This window comes from Pan troglodytes, chromosome 16 (assembly GCF_028858775.2).
Source record: "Pan troglodytes isolate AG18354 chromosome 16, NHGRI_mPanTro3-v2.0_pri, whole genome shotgun sequence".
NCBI lineage: Eukaryota > Metazoa > Chordata > Mammalia > Primates > Hominidae > Pan > Pan troglodytes.
The window spans coordinates 12,153,493-12,177,844 of record NC_072414.2 but is presented as its reverse complement, the minus strand read 5'-3'; the positions used below and the strand labels follow the sequence as shown (position 1 = coordinate 12,177,844).

At 49.2% G+C, this 24,352-nt stretch overlaps 1 protein-coding gene across 8 annotated transcripts in view; it reads left to right on the top strand.

The window, feature by feature from the left end:
- The window catches only part of CYFIP1 (cytoplasmic FMR1 interacting protein 1), a 111,115-nt gene that overhangs the window by 54,304 nt on the left and 32,459 nt on the right, over positions 1 to 24,352 (top strand). For 4 of the 8 annotated variants that reach the window (XM_016927743.2, XM_003314563.6, XM_009428634.5 and 1 more), the window contains exons 13-22: positions 464 to 589; positions 7,730 to 7,896; positions 8,652 to 8,799; positions 9,957 to 10,110; positions 11,710 to 11,866; positions 14,327 to 14,423; positions 15,789 to 15,865; positions 15,975 to 16,083; positions 17,292 to 17,411; positions 22,574 to 22,773. In XM_016927743.2, the coding sequence (XP_016783232.1) occupies positions 464 to 589; positions 7,730 to 7,896; positions 8,652 to 8,799; positions 9,957 to 10,110; positions 11,710 to 11,866; positions 14,327 to 14,423; positions 15,789 to 15,865; positions 15,975 to 16,083; positions 17,292 to 17,411; positions 22,574 to 22,773 (1,355 nt within the window). Of the gene's footprint in view, positions 1 to 463; positions 590 to 7,729; positions 7,897 to 8,651; positions 8,800 to 9,557; positions 10,111 to 11,709; positions 11,867 to 14,326; positions 14,424 to 15,788; positions 15,866 to 15,974; positions 16,084 to 17,291; positions 17,412 to 22,573; positions 22,774 to 24,352 lie in introns of all 8 variants that reach the window. The other 4 variants (XM_016927740.1, XM_016927742.4, XM_016927741.4 and 1 more) reach the window with 1 other exon arrangement.

Here is a 24,352-nt window from a genome sequence, read left to right as displayed (position 1 = left end):
GAAGAGTACATGGTCATTTGAAAGGCAAAATCTTTATTTACTTATTTATTATTTTACTTTTTGTAGAGATGAGGCCTCACTATATTGCTCAGGCTGATCTTGAACTCCTGGGCTCAAGTGATCCTCCTACCTCGACCTCCCAAGTGCTGGGGTCATAGGCATGAGCCACTGTGCCTGGCCCAGAATCCTTTTTAAAATGATGATGAAATGCCAGAGTCTTAGATACTCAGCACTCACTATCCAGGCCATTTTGCTGGGTAGATTTTTTAAACGAGAGGTTACAGGGCCAGGGTCTTTTGCCCATCTGTGGAGATGGACGGTGTGTGCGCCCTCATGTGTGACTTTCAGAATGCAGCAAAGGTTTGAAGGCTGGCCTGGCTTTGGCCACCATCGTGTGAGTCAGACCAGAAGCCAGGCGTTTTGCATGCAATATGGAACACCTCTGCTCTTTCGGCCACCACAGTATTCCTGGAAGCTTGTGCACCCCACCGACAAGTACTCCAACAAGGACTGCCCCGACAGCGCTGAAGAGTACGAGCGTGCCACGCGCTACAACTACACCAGCGAGGAGAAGTTTGCCCTAGTGGAGGTGAGGATGCTTGGCCGCTCGCTCTTCCTCATGTCGCTCTAGCCTCACACCATCTTCTCTGTCAAAAGCAAAAACATGAACAAAACTGCCTGTTTACTCATTGCTTCTGTGTGGGCACCCCTTTCCATCTGGCAGAGTAGTCAGAGTAGAACGCATTAGAGAAACAGTGGTTGTCGGTCCTGGGTCTGCACTGAAGCTCCCTGGGTGCGAATCTGGACTCCTGGACCTGCGTCTGGATGGAGAGCAGTGTCGGGTGCGGGGAAGGGAGGTGAAAGAGATGTGGCCCCTGCTGAGAGAGAAGAGCTGTCTTGCTCTCCTGTGAGGCAGGCGCTGCACTCCCCTCGTGAGCCTTTCCATGGGCAGCTCTTCATTCCAGCATCAACTGGTATCTTTTCTTTCATAGCTGTGCTTTTCCTGTGCTGTTTGAGAAATCTTTGCATACTCTCAGGTCGTGAAGGTATTCTGCATTGCTTTCTGGATACTTCACTTTGCTTTCACACTGAGATGCGAAATTCACCTGAAATTCATTTTTGAAACAATTCCGTCCAACCCTCACGCTGCCACCTTTGTAGCTGGTCACGTGACAATGCATGTGTGGCTGTGTTTCTGCTCTGCTCTAACCCAGTGTCAGTTGCTGTCGGTATCCCAGCACCACTCTGTAGCTTTGTAGTCATCTACCGTGTATGAGAAAGCACGTCTTTCTGTCTCCTAGACTTCCTTGGCTATTCTTCCCCACTGTAGTTTCATATTCATTTTAGAATCAGCTTTTCCCATCCCACAGTGAGGATTTTAATCAGGATATGAACAATCCTATGGATCATGACAGGAGAATTGACAGAAGTCTCATACAGTTGGCCCTCAGTGTTCTTGGGTTCCACCTCCATGAACCAACCTTGGGTCAAAAATGTTCAGAAAGAAAAAATAACAGTACAACAGTAAAAAGTAATAAAAATGTTAAAAACCAGTTTTGGCCTCAGCCTCCTGGACTCAAGCAATCCTCCCACCTCAGCCTCCCCATTAGCTGAAACTATAGGTGCATGCCACCACACCTGGCTAATTTTTATATTTTTGGCAGAGATGGGGTGTCACCAAGTTGCCCAGGTTCGTCTCAAACTCCTGAGCTCAAGCAATCCACCCGCCTCAGCCTCCGAAAGTGCTGGGATTGCAGGTGTGAGCCACTGCGCCCAGCCAAAATTTTCTGATTTTTTGACATAAGGTTTTTCATAGTAAATTCTCATCTTATTTTGGTAGAAGCTTTTCTTTTTTCACATAACCATACAGGTCACCCATTTGAAGTGTAGAAGTCAATGCTTTCAGCACATTCACAGAGTTGTACAGTCACAATCAAATTTAGAACAAAAAGAAATGCCAGCCCATTATCAGTCACCCTTCATTCTTCCCTCCCTCAACCCTACGCAGCCACCACTCTGCTTTCTGACCCTGTAGATTTGCCTGCTCTGGGCATTTCATATGAGTAGATCATACCATATGTGGCCCTTTGTGACTGGCTTTCACAAAGCATAATTTTCACTTAGCATAATTTTCCTTTTATTTTTCTTAAGATGGAGCCTTACTCTGTCACCCAGGCTAGAGGGCAGTGGCGTGATCTCAGCTTACTGCAACTTCTCCCTCCCGGGTTCAAGCAATTCTTGTGCCTCAGTCTCCAGAGTAGCTGGGATTACAGGCACCCACCACCACACCCGGCTAATTTTTGTATTTATAGTAGAGACAAGGTTTCACCATGTTGGCCGGGCTGGTCTCAAACTCCTGACCTCAGGTGATCCGCCTGCCTTGGGCTCCCAAAGTGCCAGGATTACAGGCGTGAGCTACCGTGCCAGGCCACTTAGCATAATTTTCAAGATTCACACAGGTATCACTGTTTTGTTCTGTTTATTGCTGAATAATATTGCATTACATGGATATGTTACATTGTATTTATCCATCCATCAGATGATAGACATTTGGGTTATTTCTAGCTTTTCACTATTATGAAGTTGCTGAGAACTTCTTTTTCTTGTTTTTTTTTTTTTTTTTTTTTGAGACAAGGTCTCACTCTGTCACCCAACTGGAGTGCAGTGGCAGGATTATGGCTTATTGCAGCCTCAATCTTCTGGGCTCAGACAATCCTCCCTCCCCAGCCTCCCAAGTAGCTAGGACCACAGGCACAAACCACCATGCCTGACTAATTTTTAAATTTTTTGTAGAGATGGGGTCTCACTGTGTTGCCTAGTCTGGTCTTGAACTCCTGAGCTCAAGTGATCCTCCTGCTTTGACTTCCCAAAGCACTGGGATTAGAGGTGAGCCACCATGCCCAGCCTCTATGAGCTTTCATGTGCGGGTTTTTGTGTAGATGCTGGTTTTCATTTCTTTTGATTGTATAGCTAGAAATGCAATTACTGGATGATTACAGCACATTTAGCTTTTGAGGAACTACCAGATAGTGGCAGCACCATTTCTCCTTCTTACCAGCAGTAAGTGAGGGCTCCAGTTTCCCCACATCCACACCAAACTTGTTATTGTATGTCTTTTTTATTCTAGCTATCCTAGTGGGTGTGAGGTGGTATCTCATTTCATTGCGCTTTTGATTTGCGTTTTTCTAACAACTAAGGATGTTAAATGTCTTATGTGCTTGTTGGCCATTCGTGTGCATTATTTGGAGAAATGTCTCTTCAGATCCTTTGCCCATTTTTAATTAGGTTATCTTTTTTATTATTGAGTTGTAAGAGTTCCTTATACATTCTAAATATCAGTTCCTTACAGCCATAGGATTTTCAGTATCTTCTCCCATTCTATGATTGTCCTTTTAGTTTCTTAATGGAGTCTTTTGAGACACAAAGTGTTTGAATTTTGATTATGTTTGATTTATCTGTTTTTCTTTTGTTGCTTATGCTTTTGGCGTCATATGTAAGAAATCATTGTGTAACCCAGGTCATGATGATTTACTCCTGTGTTTCCTTCTAAAAGTCTTTTTTTTTTCCCTTTTTTGAGACAGAGTCTTGCTCTGTCACCCAGGCTGGAGTGCAGTGGCATGATCTCGGCTCACTGCAACTTCTGCCTCCCAGGTTCAAGCAATTCTCCTGCTTCAGCCTCCCAAGTAGCTGGGATTACAGGTGTGCGCCACCACACCCAGCTAATTTTTGCATTTTTAGTAGAGACAGGGTTTCACCATGTTGGCCAGGCTGGTCCTGAACCCCTCACCTCAGGTGATCTACCCGCCTTTGCCTCCCAAAGTGGTAGGATTACAGGCATGAGCCGCCATGCCCAGCCTCTTCTAAAAGTTTTATAGTTTTAGCTCCTAACTTAAACCTAATTTAAATATATGATCCATTTTGAGTGGATTTTTATACAGCGTTTGACAAGGTTGTGTCAGGGGCCCTCCAGACCACCCTCCATCCCCCTGACTGGCTGGGAGGACTCACAGGGCTTGGTAGTTGTTGCACTGAAGGTTATGACTCCTTGCAGCCAAAAGACAGAGTCAGATCAGCAAAGGGAAAAGGCACAAGAGTGGAGTCCAGAGAAGACAGGTGTAAACTTCCAGCTGTGCCTGCTAGTGGAATTGCACGGGACGTGCTTATTTCTCCCAGCGATGATGTGTGACAGCACACGCAAAGTGTGGCTCACCAGGGCAGCTCCCCAGAGCCTTGGGGTCCTGGGTTTTTACTGGGGGCCAGTCACGTGGCTGACCTTGGCTACTCAGACTCTAGGTCCTCAAAACACACACAGGAGGTCACTATTAGTCACCTTGTTAGCAGAGACTGATCAGACTGGTACAGCAGTAGGCCCGGGGCCCCAGGCACACAAAAACATAATCTCTAGGCAGGACACTCCCAAGGTTCAGAGTTGGTTCCTGGGATGACTTCAGCCAGTCCTGAAGATGGGCCTTTCTTGGGGATGTGCGGAGTTTCATTCTCCCCAGCCTGCTGAGTTAACCCTTTCCTGCACAAGGGTCCACCTTGATTCTCTCGCATGTGCATATACAGTTGTCAGTACTATTTGTTGAAAAGATGATCTTTCCCCATCGAATTGTTTTGGTACCCTGTTGAAAATCAATTGTAAGTTAACTTCTGGACTCTTAATCCTATCCCATTGACCTCTGTCTATCCTATGACAGTATTTTTTCATAATCTCTTAATCTGTCTATAAACTGCTAATGTCCCCTTTTTCATTCTTAATGCTGGTAACTCGTGCTTCTGTCTTTTTTTTTCTTTTTTTTTTTTTTGAGACAGAGTCTCGCGTGTTGCCCGGGCTAGAGTGCAGTGGCACAATCTCAGCTTACTGCAACCTTCACGTCCCGGGTTCAAGCTACTTCTGGCCAATTTTTGTATTTTTAGTAGATACAGGGTTTCACCAATGTTGGCCTGGCTGGTCTTGAACTCCTGACCTCAAGTGATCCACCCTCCTTGACCTCCCAAAGTGCTGGGATTACAGGCGTGAGCTACCGCGCCTGGCCTGCTTCTCTGTCTTTTTTTTCTTTGTTATTCTTGCTGAGCATTTGTCAGTTTTACTATTTATTGACTGAACAGCTTTGTCTTTGTTGATCACCCTTGATTATACACTTGTTTTCTGTTTCATTAATTGTTGCATTTATTTATTTATTTATTTATTTATTTATTTATTTATTTTTGAGACAGAGTCTCGCTGTGTCACCCAGGCTGGAGTGTAGTGATGCCATCTCAGCTCACGGCAACCTCCACCTCCCAGTTTCAAGCAGTTCTCCTGCCTTAGCCTCCCAAGTAGCTGGGACTACAGGTGTGCACCACCACACCAGGCTAATTTTTGTATTTTTATTAGAGACGGGGTTTCACCATATTGGCCAGGCTGGTCTTGAACTCCTGACCTTGTGATCCGCCCTCCTCGGCCTCCCAAAATACTGGGATTACAGGCATGAGCCACTGCGCCCGGGTGCTTTTAGTTATTTTTCTTCTATTTTGGGGGGGTTTATTTTGCTGTTTTCTATAAATTAGTGATGAATGTTTGATAAGTATTATGATTTTTATCCTTTTTAGTTTTCTAATGCGTGCATCTAAAGCTCTCAGTTTGCTGTTAACTTGCCTTTTCCTTCTTCCTGTAAGTGTGAATATGTAGGATTGTTATGTTCACTTAAATGGGTTTTTCCTCGTTTGGTTTTTTAAATAGAACCTTTCTTTTTTGTTGATTGGAAAAACAATATAAAATCATCAGTTTTCCAAACTAAGCATGCTGAAAACACAAGCATGGCATTAGGAAGGCACAGTGCCTGCGGCGTCATCACAGAGATGGCGCTGAGCAGCTGGGTGCGTTTTCTTCCAGACTTTTTCCTTTCTAAAATTTTCATTATTTTAATTGCATATAGACCATGAGTCTTACATGAAAGCAGTCTATTTGGAAATTCTTTACATTATAGAAGGATGAATTAAAAGCAGACTGTCAACTTTTCCACCTGAAAATTTCATGAAAAAGAAAAGCACCAAAATCATATAAGCCATGTTTCAAGTACTTGTCAGACACGTCTACATTTACCCATGAATCAGGCTGTTTATAAAGCCATAATGAGGAACTCAAAAGGTGTGAATAAAACCAGAAAGTGATAGAGGGAGACTGTGTGAAGCCTTGGGGAAACACATTTGTGTTCTTGCTAAGTGAACTTCAAACCAACAGATTTAATAAAAGTAGGAAGATGCTTAGCCAAGCATGGTAGTGCATGCTTATAGAACTAGTTTACCCAGGAGGCTGAGGCAGGAGGATCGATTGACCCTGGGAGTTCAAGGCTGCAGTGAGCTATGATCATGCCACTGCACTCCAGTCTGGGCAACAGAGTGAGACCCTGTCTCAAAAAAAAAAAAAAAAAAAAAAAAAAAGCTGCCTTAATTTTGAATCTGTCAAATACTTAATTTCAAAAGGTTTTTTTTGTTTGTTTGTTTTTTGTTTTTTTATTACTGTGGACTGAAGACCATTTTCAGATGTTGAAGTAGGGTTTTTGTTTTGTTTTGTTTTGAGACAGGTTCTCGCTCTGTCACCCAGGCTGGAGAGCAGTGGCATAGTCATGGCTCACTGCAGCCTCGAACTCCTAGGCTCAAGTGATCCTCCTGGCTTAGCCTCCTGAGTAGCTGGGACTATAGGTTCATGCCACCACACCTGGCTAATTTTTTAAATTTTTTGTAGAGATGGGGTCTGGCCATTTTGTTCAGGCTGATCTTGAACTCTGGTCTCAAGTGATTCTCCCGCCTCAGCCTCCCAAAGTGCCAGGATTATAGGTGTGAGCCACTGTGCCTGGCCAAAGAAGGGTTGTTAAGATTTTCCCAAATGTATTAGTCTTAGGTACAGCGTTCTAGTTAAAAAATAAAAAGAAGTGAATTATGTTTCACTGGTGCTATTAAATGTTCCACTTTGGTGTCTTATATGTCAGACGTCCACACGGCAGGGTGGACTTGGGGTAAGTGTGTCTTGCTCTGCCTCACTTGCTGCTTTCAGAGAGATTTCTAGGTCTCACATAGCTATCGTGAAGTTGGCTGTAGAAATATTTATAAACTGCAAAAGCAGTAAGAAAGCTCATGCAATTGTAAAGTTCATGCTTGGTTTGTGCCCTTCAATTGTTTATTCAGAAAGTAATAAAGCACACTGTCATGACAAAATTACTGGCTGGAAACAGGGAAATAATGAGCCCTGGCACCATTTTTCTGTCCCAGGAATTCCTTTGGAAGCTCTTTGTCATGTAATTATGTTCCATCAGAGTCTTCCAGGCTTTTTCTGTGAATGGTAGTTCAGTGCGCCTTTGTTGTGAACAATATGGGATTTGGACTACAACCTCTCGTAGCTTCTTTTTCTAGTAATATCATGCCACTTTCCTGAGTCTTTTTCTTCTTTCCCATTTGAATTCCATCACAGGAGGGTGTGCCGGGGTGGATGCGTGTGTGTTTCGAGTCAGATGCATCCCTGTCCTCCAGGTGCTCATGGTCTGATGGGGAGTCAGATGCGGGCACAGTTCCATTGACTACAGCTTTGGAGAAGACGTTTTGGGGCAGGGCAGCTGCAGGGCACGAACGTGGGAGGGCGTAAGAGAGGTGCTGTGGGCGAGGAGGAGCAGCCCCCGGCATGTGCCAGGCAGAGGAGGCTTGGTGCCGTCCCTAAGAAGGGCCGTCCCTGTTGCTGTGTCCCCTGCAGGTGATCGCCATGATCAAAGGCCTGCAGGTGCTGATGGGCAGGATGGAGAGTGTGTTCAACCACGCCATCCGGCACACCGTCTATGCCGCACTGCAGGACTTCTCCCAGGTGACCCTTAGGGAGCCGCTGCGGCAGGCCATCAAGAAGAAGAAGAACGTCATCCAGAGGTCAGCCTTCCCCACGCCCTGGCCCACTGTGCCCACACGTCCTCGGATGAACTTGGATTCAAACAACAGGAGCGTTAAATTCTCAAAAATGATTTCAATATATTTATCTTCAACCTTCAGATGCCCTCTTGGTGAATTACCTCTAAAAGTAATGCATGGGTCCAATTATTAACCCAAACAACGGACAGTAAGTCAGCTGCCAAGTGTCTAGGGAGTCTGAGGACCCCGGGACAAGGTGCATTTATCCCAGGCTCGTGGTGCCTGTGGTTCATGCATGGTGCCTTATGGGGGTCTCTGCACGGTGGAGCCCTGTTGGTGATGAGGCCGTGTTCCAAACCAGTCGAGAGACATGGCCAGGCTCTGGTCATGTGGGTGACTTCACATTCCTGTTGGTTACTGGGGACAGCCAGCTGCGGGCAGGCGGGGCCCAGCTCTGCTCCGGGCGGAGGCTGTGTTCTGCCCTCCCCCTGCCCACAGCGTGACTCAGAGCCACCTCACTGCTGCCCTGGGCTAACAGATGCGAACTGGAGCTCAGGGCAGTCTTCTGGGTGTAGTAATACTCTCCAGAAGGCAGGCTCCTTTTTAACTTTCCTGTTGAGCTGGTCCATTACCACATCCCTCCACGGCCCCCAGAGGAATTTGTATTTTCATGGGGGCTGTTCTGAGAGCCTGGTAGTTGGGTGAGGAGAGGGTGTGATTGTGAGGCTGGAGGTCTCGGCCTCTGGGCCTTGCTGATCACTTGGTGGGGTGTTCAGTGTCCTGCAGGCCATCAGGAAGACCGTGTGTGACTGGGAGACGGGGCATGAGCCCTTCAATGACCCAGCCTTGAGGGGCGAGAAGGACCCCAAGAGCGGCTTCGACATAAAAGTACCACGCCGCGCCGTGGGACCCTCCAGCACTCAGGTTCTCGTCCCTTGAGCCCCGCCTGCACCCTCTCCCTGGGGGGACCCACCCTGAGTTGTGAGCGGGTGGGGCTGGTGAGGCCCGGGTTAAATGAGGTCCTCACTGCCTGCTCAGGCAGAGAAAGCGGCGCCTGTGGTTTCTGCTGCTCCTCTGTTTCCCACCCAAGTGAGCTGGGAGCGTGAGGAGACGTGCCTTGATTGTCAGATGTGTCATGTGCACTAAAAAGGAGTCTGACTCCATTTCAACTCCCATCCCAAAAATGTGGGCACAAGTCCACGTGTCTGTATTCATTCTGTGTTTCTTGATGGGTGTTTGAATGTCTGTATAATTTTTACGTTGGGTCTGCAAATGACCGTAGATGGGGCGTGGGAAACTGTGAGGTGCTGCTTGCGTGTGTCATGGTCCTAAGCTGCCCACTGTCCTCCCTCCTGGTGTGTTCAGGCCTCCCCGAGGTGCTTCTCACGACTTTCACACCCGGTTTAATCCACACCGCTGCATCTGTCCTCCGTCCTGGGGCTGGTCTTCTCCCTCATCTCTGCTGGAGGCTTTTAATCTCTTCTGCCACTCTTCTGGAAAGTCACCAGCAATGCACGCTGCTGGCTCTGCAGGAGGGTCAGGGGGACGGCCCTCGGCCTGTGCGTGGTGCCGGCCACCCTCCCCGCCTCCCTCTGCGTGCGTCCCGTGTCCCTGCCTGGGGTGTGTGTGTCGAGTGACTAACGTCTCTCTCCTGCCTCTCCCTCCTGTCTGTCCGTGTCTAGCTCTACCTGGTGCGCACCATGGCCGAGTCCTTGGGCTCTGCCGAGCTGCTCAGGCAGCTCAAGTCTCTGGGCATGGAGAGGCTCTTGCATGCGGTTAACACGTTTCTGAGGCAGTCGTGCACCTACCTACCCCTTTTAACCTTTGGTGGTAAGACATCATTTGTTTCTCTTGACGTTTATGGCACGGAGGCGAACTGCTCCGCTACAAGTTGTTCTTTCCCCAAAGCAGCAGCAACGTGGCCGCGTAGACAGGCACCCGGACCCCTCGGGGAGCTGGTGCGGGGCCCTCCCGGCCAGGGCGTAGCGGAGCAGTCCTTCTCTCATGGGCTTTTTGAGTTTGGCATAACTAATGTACCATGTATATTTTCTCCCCCACAAATGTTTCCTTGGATAATCCAGCTTTACATGGTGAGAACCATGCTAGAGTCCCTCATTGCAGACAAAAGTGGTTCCAAGAAAACCTTGAGAAGTAGCCTTGAGGGGCCCACCATATTGGACATAGAAAAATTTCATCGAGAGTCATTCTTCTACACTCACTTGATAAATTTCAGTGGTAAGAGATACTGCTGAGCAGCATCCGGCCTGGCATGTCCTAACACCACTAACACCGTCTAGAATGCTTCCGCCCGCCTGACCACCCCCTGCCCCGTCCCTTGGTGCACCCAGACGGTGACTCGTCCTGCCCTCTGTGGCGGTGGCTGTACGTCCCTGGCCTGAGCTCACTCCACAGGGCGTGGTCCCTACAAGGGTATAAACTGAGGAGCCCGGGCTGGCCCTGTGACATGAACAGAAAATCTTTTCAACCCATGCGGGGTTGGAAACAGGCAAATGTAATCTGGTGCCTGAGTTGAGACACAGGCATTGATAAATATTAGAAATGGCCCTTGCAGACCATGGCGTGGGGGGAAGGTGGCGGGTGCCCTGTGCCAGGCAAGCCCATCCTGGGTGACACCCGGCCACCTTGACCGGCCACCGGTGGGTGCGCTCTCTGCCCTCCGTGTGTCTGTCCCGTGTTCTCATCGAGTCCTCCGTGTCCACCTCTTGCTCAGAACAGGATCCCTGCTGTCTTGGCTGGGGTGCTGCAGGTATTGGAGGAAATAGTACCACTTTTGCTGTTAACTCCATGAAAGGATGGAGTTCGAGTGTGGGCTCTTTTAATCTGTCTCATTTTTGCGTTAGACAGACCTCCCTGAGTGTGCCTCTAATGCTGCAGCCTGGACATTGGTTTTTATCCTAAGTGAAAGTGAAGAAGTCCTGTTTTTTTGTTTTGTTTTTTGTTGAGATGAAGTCTTGCTCTGTCACCCAGGCTAGAGTACAGTGGGGCGATCTCAGCTCACTGCAAGCTCCGCCTCCCAGGTTCAAGAGATTCTCCTCCCTCAGCCTCCCAAGTAGCTGGGATTATAGGTGCTCACCACTGCGCCTGGCTAATTTTTGTATTTTTAGTAGAGATGGGGTTTTACCATGTTGGCCAGGCTGGTCTCAAACTCCTGACCTTGTGATCAACCCGCTTCGGCCTCCCAAAGTGCTAGGATTACAGGTGTGAGCCACTGTGCCCAGCCAGAAGTCCTGTTTTTATGTCTCCTTTTGAGAAGAACATTTTTAGGTAAAACACAGTAGCTCATACCTGTTAATCCTAACACTTTGGGAAGCCAAGGCAGGAGAATCACTTGAATTTGGGAGTTTGAGACCAGCCTGGGCAACATGGCGAGACCCCCATCTCTATAAAAAATACAAAATCAGTTGGTGGCACGTGCCTGTGTTCTCAGCTACTTGGGAGGCTGAGGCAGGAGGATCGCTTGAGCCCAGGAGTTGAAGGCTGCAGTAAGCTATGATCGCGCCACTCACCTCCAGCCTGGGTGACAGAGTGAGATAGACTCTGTCTCAAAAAAAAAAAAAAAAAAAAAAGACACTTTGCCCCTGGATCCCACTGAAGGGCTCACAGGGTTGATGAGGTGGCTTTACCTGCAGCTATGCCCAGCTGGTCCTGTCCCTAGTGCAAGGCCCCGGTGACCCCTCCCCACTCATGTCCATGCTGCATGGCTTGGGGCTGAGCGAGGAGGAGCAGGCACCCGGCACACAGCCCTTGTGTCATCTCTGCTAAAGGTTTTTTTTGCTTGCGGGAGATAACATGGTGTTGTTTGAACCCTCCCAGAAACGCTGCAGCAGTGCTGTGACCTTTCGCAGCTGTGGTTCCGAGAGTTCTTCCTGGAGCTGACCATGGGCAGGAGGATCCAGTTCCCCATTGAGATGTCGATGCCCTGGATCCTGACGGACCACATCCTGGAGACCAAGGAGGCATCGATGATGGAGTGCGTGTCCTGCGGGCCTGTCTCCAGCCTTTGTGTGTGGTGACCAGGGGTCCTCAGAGGAGGTGGCGGAGAGGCCGGGACTGTTTTTAGTATTGTATTTGAAATCACGTTTCTGGGCCTGGGCAAAATAGCAAGACCCCAGTCTCTACAAAAATGAGAAAACTTAGCCTGGTGTGGTGGCTGATGCGGGAGGATTGCTTTACCACAGAAATCTGTGGCTGCATTGAGCTATGGATTGCACCACTGCATTCCAGCCTGGCCACATAGCAAGACCCTGTCTCCAAATAAAAAAAAAAAAAAAGAAATCATGTTTCCTGGGGTAAAGCTTTAGAGATTAATACAGGTAACTAACCAGTTTCTTGGTGTCAGACTGGAATTGAGAGCTCAGGCACTAGAACCAGTCACGTTCCTACTTTGCATGGGTGCTGGCTGGGACCCGGGGACTCGGCCTGGACCAGGGAGATGGATGAACCTGGACCTTCCCCAGGCCTTCGTAGTGCAGGCCCTGTGAGGTGGCCATGCCCAGGAGCTGCCTTGCGGGAGCCTTGTGGCCTGGCCTTTTGTGTGACACAGCCTCTGACCCAGATGAAGTGGGGAAAGGAAGTATTGATTGAACAGCTTTGTTTTGGGGATCAGGACTGTAGACCTAGATGGAAGGGTCAGTCTTTCAAAATATAAAGTTCATGGAAGGGAAAGTGTTTGGAAAAGGGTGTGTCTCATGGTGAGCGACTGGGGAGCCACCCAGCCAGTCTGTCTTCTGAGCACCATGAGTGGGAAGCCCCTGAGTTCCTTGTGTGTCAGTCCTCACACATCCCTCATGGTGCCCAGGAGATGGTAAGGGCAGTCACCTTCCACTCTCTGTGGCTGTGGCATGGCCATGCCATTTGTGTGGGCAGAGCCTCTGATGGCTCATTGCACAGCATTGGGGCGGCATGAGGAGCTGGAACCAGCTTGGAGGCCTCCTTCAGGCATGGGCCTCCTTGCCCCTGGCCATGGCCTTTGTCCAGATATGAGGTAGTGGGAGACGGGCCTTCAACCATGGGCCATGCTGGACATGCTCCTGGTGAGCTGTGGGATCCAGGACCTTCACCTTTGTTCTTTTTTTTTTTTTTTTTTTAATGCTGTCTATGTAATTCCGTTGGTGTGATTTTTTCTTTTTTTTCTTTCTTTCTTTTTCTTTTTCTTTTTCTTTTTTTTTTTGAGACAGAGCCTTGCTCTTGCTCTGTTACCCAGGCTGGAGTGCAGTGGCACAATCTCAGCTCATTGCAACCTATGCCTCCCGGGTTCAAGCAATTCTCCGGCCTCAGTATCCCAAGTAGCTGGGACTACAGGCACCCACCACCACGCCCGGCTAATTTTTGTATTTTTAGTAGAGATGGGTTTCATCATGTTAGCCAGGCTGGTCTCGAACTCCTGACCTCAAGTGATCCGCCCACCTCGGCCTCCAAACTGCTGGGATTACAGGCATGAGTCACCGCGCCCAGTCCACCTTTGTTCTTTTCCAGTCAGTTCATTCTTTTTTTTTTTCCCCCAACAGAGACAAGGTCTTGCTCTATTGCCCAGGCTGGAGTGCAGTGGTGCAAAGACAGCTCACTGCAGCTTCAACCTCCCAGGCTCAGGTGATCCTCCTGCCTCAGCCTCCTGAGTAGCTGGGACTACAGGCATGCGCCACCACACCTGGCTAATTGTTTTGTGTTTCATGGAGATGGGGTCTTGCTATGTTGTCCAACCTGGTCTCAAACTCCTGGCCTCATGTTATCTTCCTGCCTCATCCACCTAAAGTGCTGGAGTTCATTCTCTATCATTTTTTTTGGACAGGGTCTCACTCTGTCACACAGGCTAGAGTGTAGTGGCACGATCTCAGCTCACTGCAGCCTCAACCTCTCAGGCTCAAGTGATCCTTCTACCTCAGCCTCGCAAGTAGCTGGGACTACAGGCGTGCGCCACCACGCCCAGATAGTTTTTTGTAGTTTTGTTAGAGACAGTGTCTTGCCGTATTGCCCAGGCTGGTCTTGAACTCCTCACCTCAAGTGATCTGCCCACCTCAGCCCCACAAAGTGCTGGGATTACAGGCATGAGCCACCAAGCCTGGCCCTTGGAGTTCATTCTTGAAATAAGAAAATAACCCAATTTTCTTTTGTTAAAAATCCTATGTACTTGTAGTGAAATATTTTAAAGTCTGCTAAGTGAGAAGATGCAGGCAGGTGGAGGCCCTTGTCCGTGTGTGGCCTTCAGTGAGCATCTGCTGTCCCCAAGCGTCCTCGCAGCCTGGTGGGTGTGGCGGCCACCTCAGGCGCAGCCACCACGGGCTTTCACAGGGGGACTGGTGTTTGAAGTGAAAATTGTTTTTCCTTACGTGAGAGGTGGAAAATGGAGTTGAGTTTCTGAGGTGGGGCGAGGCTGTCGGAGCTGCGAGTGAGTGGCAGAGGCTGCTGGTCACACTGCTGCTGTCCTCTGCAGGTACGTGCTCTACTCCCTGGACCTGTACAATGACAGCGCCCACTACGCGCTCACCAGGTTCAACAAACAGTTCCTCTACGACGAAATTGAGGCCGAGGTGAGGCCCCTGCAGCTCCATTTCTGTTCATTTCCTTCAATTAAATCTCCTTTCTCTTTTTGTTTTCTCCCAAGTATTAAACTTTCTTTAAAATATAAGACAGTATAAACCACGAAGCAAGCATGTGGGAGCAAGCCCTTCCTCTGTGGATGTGCTCCCACGATGAGTGCAGGATGCGCTTTTTCACTTGACCGTGTGTCACTGCGGTGTCTGCGTCCTCATCTATTTTTGGTTATGAACATGATCTTTGATGTTCAACTGAAGCAACTCCTGTTTTATTTCTGTATTTTTTGGGTTTTGGATTTTATAAATAGCACTCTGCTGCACTCCCTGGCATGTTTTTTATTTGCATCGCATGACTTCTATAGGACAAATTCCCACAGGTGGAATTCTCAGGTTAGTGTATGCACATTTAAGGAGATGAACCTTATTCTACACATCATCTCCTCTGCCTTCTCACAAAGACCACCTGAAAATGGTGCTTCAGGGAGATGTCACAGGTCCCCGGCCCTGCAGGATGGGAGGAGGGCAGAGATGCCCTTCTTGGCCCTGTCTGCTGGGCAGATGGGTCCTGGGTCCCACTTGCCACGAAGCACAGGTATTCTCCTCACAGTTCCAGGAGATAGTGCGAATCCCATCTGCAAGTAAGGGTCTTTTGAGGGTACCTCCTGAGCAATCTCACACCCAGAACAGCCACTTTGCTCCAGGGAAGGCCCTCGGTGGTGCCTCCTGGAGTGCACAGTAGGCGGAGCTGCCCCAGGGCGGGAACCCACCTGCAATGCACAGTAGCTCCTCATGGTCACTGCACACAGTGAAGAGAGCCTTGTTGATTCTCTCTTGCATTTCAGAGAATAGGAATATTTTTCTCCCTCAGTAAGATTGGTTCTAGCCTAGTTTTCTGTGGCAGTGTGGTAGTCACTCCTGGCCACACTGCAGTTTATTTAGTGTGCTGTTGTTGGACAGTAAGATTATTGCTAGTTTCTTTAGTTTATTTTTCTTTTTTGAGGTGGAGTCTTGCTCTGTCGCCGAGGCTGGAGTGCAGTGGTGTGAGTTCAAGCGATTCTTGTGCTTAGCCTCCCGAGTAGCCAGGACCACAGGCACGTGCCACCACACCAGGCTAATGGTGGCGGGCACCTATAATCCCAGCTACTCAGGAGGCTGAGGCAGGAGAATCACTTGAGGCAGAGATTGCAGTGAGCCAAGATCGCACTACTGCGCTCCAGTGTGGGCAACAGAGCAAGACTCCGTCTCAAAAAAATGAAAGAGCCTCAGTTAGTTGCCTTAACGAAACATTTTGTTTTTCACCTTGTTATTTGATCTTGCTTTAGGGAATCAAACTGTAACGTGTGCTTTCTTTTTCTTCAGGTGAATCTATGTTTTGACCAATTTGTGTACAAGCTAGCAGACCAGATATTTGCCTATTATAAGGTTATGGCAGGAAGGTGAGTATCTGGTGTGTGATTTTGATAACAAAACGTTTCATAATTTGATCTGACATTCCCATTACAATTTATGGCATATGAAAAACTTTCTGTCTTCCTTCTACACTAGTTTGCTTCTTGATAAACGGTTACGATCAGAATGCAAGAATCAGGGAGCCACGATCCACCTCCCGCCGTCTAACCGCTACGAGACGCTGCTGAAGCAGAGGCACGTGCAGGTGAGCTGGGGCCGGGCTGTGGTGGGGACGTAGAGTGTGCATTGAAAAGACTGGGTTTTCGGCTGGGTGCGGTGGCTCACGCCTGTAATCCCAACACTGGGAGGCCAAGGTGGGCGGATCACCTGAGGTTAGGAGTTCAAGACCAGCCTGGCCAACATAGCAAAACCCCATCTCTACTAAAAATACAAAAATTAGCTGGGCATGCTGGTGGGTTCCTGTAGTCCCAGCTGCTCTGGGATGCTGAGGCAAGAGAATCGCCTGAACCTGGGAAGTGGAGCTTGCAGTGAGCTGAGATTGCACCACTGCACTCCAGCCTGGGCGACAGAGTGAGCAAGACTCCGTCTCAAAAAAAAGAAAAAAAAAATGATTGAGATTTCTTATAGCTAGCTAGGTTTAGATATCAGCATGCCTTGTGACTGTGAACGTCCTTATAAATTGTTAGGCATTGAAAGACACACCGTTTCTATTGGGTCACCTCACACACAGGGAACACCTGCAGCATTCTGTATCTGCCCTGCGGCTCCTGGGGGCAGGCATAGCCCGGAGGGGTCAGCCCTTCTCCAGGAGCCCAAAAGCCAGAGCTTAAAAAGAATGAAGGTGAGAAGCACTCATCAGCTCAGAGTATCAGAGAAGAGTTTCTCCTGGCCAGCAGGAAGAATTTAAAGATACACAGTGCTTATATTTTACAGCTTTTAAAAAAAGATACACATTGCATGCCTGTATCAAAACATCTCATGTACCCCATAAATATGTACACTTACTGCGTACCCACAAACATTAAAAAAAGAAAAAAAATTAAAAATTAAAAGTGATGTTACATTACACACACAAAACTAGTTAGTAAAATATGGAAAACTGTAAAAAAAATTGCATTTAATTCTACTCTCTATACACGAATAATCATCATGCACATTTTTGGACATTTTCACCAGGGCTTTGTCATATTTTTATGTTGTTAGAACAACACTGAAGTATGGATATGTTCCTAGTAGGCCAAAATAGAGATGGAGTAATTTTATTTATCGTCATAACACCTGTAAAAAGACACACACAGGCTGCCATGTATGCGGGGAGATGGGTCTTGAACGTGGTTGTAAAGGGTGTCGTTATTGACAGACCAGCTTCTCCAGGGTCTCTGGTGAGGCTTTTGTTGTTTTCGAGCTGCTCATGTCCACTCTTTACCTGCCATCCTTCCCTGTGTACGCCAGCTCCTCGGCAGGTCAATAGACCTCAATCGTCTGATCACCCAGCGCGTCTCAGCAGCCATGTATAAGTCCCTGGAACTGGCGATTGGACGATTTGAAAGTGAAGATTTGACCTCCATAGTTGTAAGTAATTTCACTTTGCCCTATTGATAAATTGGACTAAGGGTAGGTCCAGTTCTTGTATAGATGATAAAAGAGATGCACTCATCGGGCGTGGCCTATACCAAGCCTACACTCAGTGTTCACAATGCTAAATTGACTTAACGAACACATAACCCCAATCTTGAAAAAATCGCCAACTATGGCAGAAGGTAGCACACCACTTAATAACGTGTTTACATTTTAGTATTAACGAGCTAGGAGATAAAAATGTTTAACTTTGGCTGGCACAGTGGCTTATGCCTGTAATCCCAGCACTTTGGGAGGCTGAGGGGGGTGGATCATTTGAGGTCAGGAGTTTGAGACCAACCTGGCCAACATAGTGAAACCCCATCTCCTCTAAAACTACAAAAATTAGGCGGGCGTGGTGGCAGGCACCCGTAGTCCGAGCTACTCCGTAAGCTGAGGCAGGAGAATCGCTTGAATCCAGGAGGCAGGGTTGCAGTGAGCCCAGATCGCGCCCCTGCACTCCAGCCTGGGTGACAGAGCAAGACTCTGTCTCAAAAAAAAAAAAAAAAAAAAAAGAAATATCTTCTTTAGGGACCAAGAGAGCCCACAAGGGTCTTCCTGCTAATTCTTCTACCCCTACATTTCGCTTGGCTGTCTGAATTCATCTAATCTCCAGGTAAGGTCTAATCCTTCTCCTGTTATCTGGACCTTCAGGTTTCCCAGTGAGGATGTGTGTTCGGGGCCAGCGTTCCCCGCTCACCCTCTTTGGGCGCTCACCCATTTTTCGGCTGTCTCACAGAGCCTACAGAGGCAAGCCGCTTCCTTCAGAGGGTCTTTGGATTCTCTGCTTTCCTGGTATGTTCCTGTGGTATTTCTTGAAGCAAAAATTTGCAGTGTGAGTCTTCACACACTGCTGTGTTCGTCTGAATGGGAGCTGCCAGTTAGTCCCACCTTCTGTCTGCCATTTTTCCCTGTGTCTCTATCACAATTTGAACACAGGAAGAGGCAAGACTAAGGAACAGGAAAACAGACGTTAAAAACATCTGAACTGGGGAACAGAGAAAAATAAAAATGAATGAGACAGAAAAGAGCATAAGAAATGTGGAAAACAGTGGAAAGACCTAATGTGTAACTGGAGTGTTAGAGGAGATGAGAGAGAGAGTGGCGTCACGGAAGACTTGTCTGAAGAGAAGACGGCAGAAAGACCTTAACGTGGACAGAAGACACCGGCCTGCCACTCAGGTGTGCCACCCAACTACACATGCTGGAGCCAGGGCCGGAGCCACAGGGGGACCTCAGTGAGCGGGCCCCCGAGCCACAGCTCTGTGGATCACCTGACCACCCCCCAACTCTGACCCTCGGCCTGTGGTGCCTTTGAATCTTTAGGATTTAATCAGAGCTAGTAGGCAGTAAGCCTGAATGGTCTGGTTGTCTTCCCTTCTCCAGTGCGTGGTCATTGGTGCACGGCCACACGTCCGTTTCCACTGTGGGAGCAGGGGGAGGGTTTACAGTGTGCATTTTCTAACAAAATGCACAAGGTCCTTTCTCCCCTTCACCCAAGGAGCTCTGGGTCCGAGAACTGGTTGAGGAGCCACAAATTTCTTTTATGATGATTCAAGTTAGGCTGGTATTGGTCGGCCTAGGGCGTTTCCCTTTATCCAGATCAATGAGACTTCCGAAGGCTGATCGTTTGTGCCAGCCCTGGGGATACACCACAGTCCTTTAGTCAACACTGGCACCCCTGTGAGTCAGGCCATTTGAGTACACATGAGTTGTGCTGCCCGCCACCTGGCACCATTGGAGTCAAGGAGCCCAGGCTGATGGCCTACAGAGAATAATTTAGACAGAGCTCTTCAAAGATGCCTGAGATGAGATCAGGTTTCAGGGAGCTAAAACAGTAGGCCCTGCTGACTCTGGAATTGAATAAATCAAAATTCCCTCCTAAGACAAAGCTGCCCATGGGAGAAGCTGCTGGGAATAGCATGTAAGCTGGTAAGGGTTAGGATCATGGCGGAGGGGAGCATGAGAGGCAGGTCTCAGAAGGCTTGAGCCAGTGCTGTTACTCTTGGCCCTGACCAACCCCTCTTCCTCTTCAGAAGCATGAGAGAGCTTATTTCACTTCCAGTCGAGCCACAGGTAAAGATCATGGTCCAATCCCCTTTAGACGTATTACACTAAAAAAGCAAATGTAAGTGCACAGCAGTGTCCCTACAGACAGTGGAGGCACGTCAGACAGACACCCACGGACCATGGAAACTGTAACCTCATCTTTCACAGTGAGCTAAAAGAAATTAAGAAAGTAGTAGTTGCTGGCCGGGCGCCGTGGCTCACGGCTGTAATCCCAGCACTTTGGGAGGACGAGGCGGGCGGATCACGAGGTCAGGAGATCGAGACCATCCTGGCTAACACGGTGAAACCCCGTCTCTACTAAAAATACAAAAAATTAGCCAGGCTTGATGGCGGATGCCTGTAGTCCCAGCTACTTGGGAGGCTGAGGCAGGAGAATGGCGTGAACCCGGGAGGCGGAGGTTGCAGTGAGCCAAGATTGTGCCACTGCACTCCAGCCTGGGCGACAAAGCGAGACTCCGTCTCAAAAAAAAAAAAAAAAAAAAAAAAAAAGTAGTAGTTGCTGTGAAAGAATAATATAAATCAGAATTTTTAGAAATCCAGAAATAGGCTGGGCACGGTGGCTCACACCTGTAATCCCAGCACTTTTGGAGGCTGAGGTGGGTGGATTGCCTGAGGTCAGGAGTTCAAGACCAGGCTGGCCAACATGGTGAAACCCCATCTCTACTAAAAATACAAAAAATTAGCCGGGCGTGGTGGCACATGCCTGTAATCTCAGCTACTTGGGAGGCTGAGGCGGGAGAATTGCTTGAACCCAGGAGGCAGAGGTTGCAGTGAGCCAAGATTGTGCCATTGCACTCCAGCCTAGGCAACAGAGCAAGACTCTGTCTCAAAGAAAAAAAATAAATAAATGGAGAAATAAGGTTATTGGAAAAAAGAAAGTTTTGAAAAGAGAAAAGGCTGGGCACAGTGGCTCATGCCTGTAATCCCAGCACTTTGGGAGGCTGAGGCAGGCAGATCACGAGGTCAGGAGATCGAGACCATCCTGGCTAACATGGTGAAACCCCGTCTCTACTAAAAATAAAAAAATTAGCCGGGCGTGGTGGTGGGCACCTGTAGTCCCAGCTACTCGGGAGGCTGAGGCAGGAGAATGGCATGAACCCGGGAGGCAGAGGTTGCAGTGAGCCGAGATCGTGCCACTGTACTGCAGCCTGGGTGACAGAGTGAGACTCCGTCTCAAAACAAAAACAAAAATAAAAATAACAGAAATAAGAATGAAGGCTGGGCGCTCGGTGGCTCGCTCCTATAATCCCAGCACTTTGGGAGGCCAAGGTGGATGGATCACGAGGTCAGGAGATCGAGACCATCCTGGCCACCATGGTAAACCCTGTCTCTACTAAAAAATAGAATAAATTAACCAGGCATGGTGGCACATGCCTGTAGTCCCAGCTACTCGGGATGCTGAGGCAGGGGAATCGCTTGAACCCAGGAGTTTTTGAGGCTCTGTCTCAAAAAAAAAAGAATGAAAAGAGGGAACATTTTTAAAATCAAAAAGAAATTAAAGCAGAAAAAGGATTTGAGAGGAAATGATGTTCTCAGATGATCATCATCATGGATGATGAAGATTCAGTGTACCTGTCATACAGCTTCCTCAAGAAGAAAACCAAAGCAACGGAATAGGGCCGACTGGCATCTATTTCAAGAAAATATTGATAAAATAGAAGACATCTTGAAAGTGTCTATTAAAAGCATACATCATGTATTTGGTAAAACTGACCCAAGCTTGTCAACACTTAGAAATACTGCATCTTAGGCTGGTTGAAGATTAGAAAAAAAAATAACAATACATTTAAAAACGGTATTGCAGTGAAAGTTTTGGACTTTCCAGGTGAGGAAGAAGTCCTTGGGCTGTCCGAGCAGGGCAGGCAGGGAAGGAAAATCCGATTGTCCTCAGACCTTCACCAGAGCCAAGGAAAGGAACTGTGAATCGAGGGTTTGGTCGCCAGCCAAATTGATCTTCTGAGAATAAAGGCTGCAGACAGATGGTAATGAACGTGCCAGGGCTCGAGAGGATTGTTCATTCCTGGAGAACAGACCTTGGCTGGCAGACACTGGGCGCTGGCGGGCACAGTGCGTGTCCCTGTGAGCATCTCTGCACTTCAGAGCAGGGCCCTGCATGTTCATCCTTAGAGTCAAACAGGCTGGGACTCAGAGAGAGACCTGTGGCGGCCTTTTTCTACGAGCGTAATTTGGTACAGGCCATGGTGTTTCTGTTGGCATTGGCCAAATATGATTTTGAGTAAAATCATTGGTCGAGGCTTTGATCGAGGCCATTACTGTCCAATAGAAATAGAACGCAAGTCAGATCCGTAATTTGAAATTTTCCCATAGTCTCATTAGAAAAGGAAATAGGTGAAGTTATTTTTAATAACATACTTAATCCACTGTATCCCCATATTAATTCACCACGTCATTCCTATGGCAATATAATTGAGGTGGGTATTTGCTAGTCTGTTTCGTCCTACTCAGTCTTTGAAATCTGGTGTCTCATGTAGCGCGCCTCAGGTGGGAGCAGCTGTGCTCTGGCCCCGGCTGCCATGTTGGACAGTGCAGCCTGGGCGAGCTCCAGAGCAGCGCACGTGAGGGCTTGCAAGGCCTGTGGGAACAAGTGCACCTGCCCTGCCACCCATGCATGCCTTTCAGTGACTCCAGGCACCTCAGAGAAAGCTGGCTCAGCTCCAATGCCCAGGGAGATGTAGCCGCTGGCTGGGTTATACTGCAGGGCAGTGCCGGGGCTCAGCGGGCACATGGGGGGAAGAGTGGCAGTAGCAGGCCACACGTGCACTCTGCCCCACAGGGTGCTGGACAGCAGGGGTAGGTGGCGTGGAGGTGACTGCAGTGGAGAAAGGTATGACCCAGTGGGGGTGACTGTGAAAAGGTGGGGTGCCAAGAAGCAAGCTCATGTCACCTGTCAGAGCCTACGCTCATTGGGGGCTGCCTCCGTGCAGCCCTGCCAGGGACTGTGAGGCCTGGGTGGGATCAGAGGCCACTCGGCGCCTCCTTCCTGCCTGGACCAGCTCTGTCACCCACCCCTGTCTTTGGTGCCACAGGAGCTGGATGGCCTGTTGGAAATCAACCGCATGACCCACAAGCTGCTGAGCCGGTACCTGACGCTGGACAGCTTCGATGCCATGTTCCGGGAGGCCAACCACAACGTGTCAGCGCCCTACGGGAGGATCACCCTGCACGTCTTCTGGGAGCTCAACTATGACTTCCTGCCCAACTACTGCTACAACGGCTCTACCAACCGGTGAGCGTGCCCGCCACACAGGCGCCCACAGGCGAGGCGCTCAGGGACCCATGTCCCCGCAGGCTTCCTCCATGTCACCAGGTCCCTGTCTCCCTGCTCTTGCTGCTCCCCATCACTTCTCACATGAAGAGCACGCAGGCCCTCCAGTGTCTTCTGTGTGCACAGGCAGCCTCGGGCCTACCCTCGCGTGGATGGTCATGGCTTTGCACGTGGGGCTTGCGTGGGGCTGCATCTCCTGTCTTTCTGTTTGCCTGGTGGTGGAAGTGGGGTGAGTCTGCTTCTTATGCTTCCGTGCTGGCATGTTGGAGTGTGGGGAAGCCACCCTCCCACCCACCGCCCATGGACAGCATGAAGTGATGTGATTGGTGGTGAAACAGCGGATGCTGGCAGTATCCTGAGGTTCAGCCTCATAGTAGGGCCTGAGTCCTGGGACAGCCCTGCCCTGGGCTCCGCACACCGGGTGGCGGTCATTCTGGCTGAGGTTCCTTCTCTGCTCACTGAGCTCAGCATCTATACAGTGTCAGCGCGTGCCAGGGACGTGTCTGTGTCACCCACCATGCCTTCCCATAGACACCAACAGCCTGGGGGGATGACCAGGGCACCAAGCAAGGTGCCTGGCCACTGAGCTCCATCCAGACGTAGAGGAGTACAGGTGTGTGCACACGCGAGTGTTAGCACTTTTACAAATAAGTGCTTGTGCTTGCCCCTGATCTCTGCGTCCCACCCACATGTGGCTGAATTCTTACTGACTTGTAGGCCCAGAGTTTTGTGTCTCAGGAGACAGGATGCCGAGCTCCGATGACAGAGAGGAGCAGCTGCCCCGCGGCCCAGTCCTGCCTGCTGTGGCTGTCGTCTGTTCAGGACCCCTGGGTGCAGGACCGCGTTTCCTGTGGGGCCGTGGGTCAGGCCCAGGTGTGTTGCATCACTGAGGCCATTCTCCAGGGTCGTGGCCACGCGCTCTGGGCTGCAGGTGGCGGCACCTGGCTTGGCTTTTCAGCTCAGGGGGCCTCCAGGCCGGGCTGGGAGTGGTCCATGGAAACCAAACCGTGAAGACCACCGTCTCTGTTTAACTCACCTTTATGGTGTCCATTTTCCTCAACATTTTTTAAAGATGCTTATGCTTGGAATTAATTGCAAAAATATTCTTACACAAGTAATATATCAAAATTATAGAAAAATGGGAAATCATGGATACATAGGAGAGAAAAATGAGTGAACTCCCCAGAGGTTTCCTTGGTAAAAATGTATTTGTCCTCTAAAGTGAGGCATGGGCGGCCCTCGGCCTCTCCATCCCGAGTCTGCACCCCTGCAGTACCACATACATCACAGCAGCAGGGAGGGATGGCCAGGCGCCTCCTTCCCCACACCCCGGGAGGTGACGTGAACACTTCTGTGTGCAGATCAGCACAGTGCACCCAGTGCCATGCGTGCAGCTGCTCAGAGCCATCTGCTGGGGCCTTACACCCAGGTAGCTGCACTCGTCCCCACTGTGGGCGGCAGGAGGCCCCTGGACCCATGGGGGCCCCTGGACACAGGCAGGCTGGTTCCATCTTATCTGGAAACCAATTTCATGTGTGTC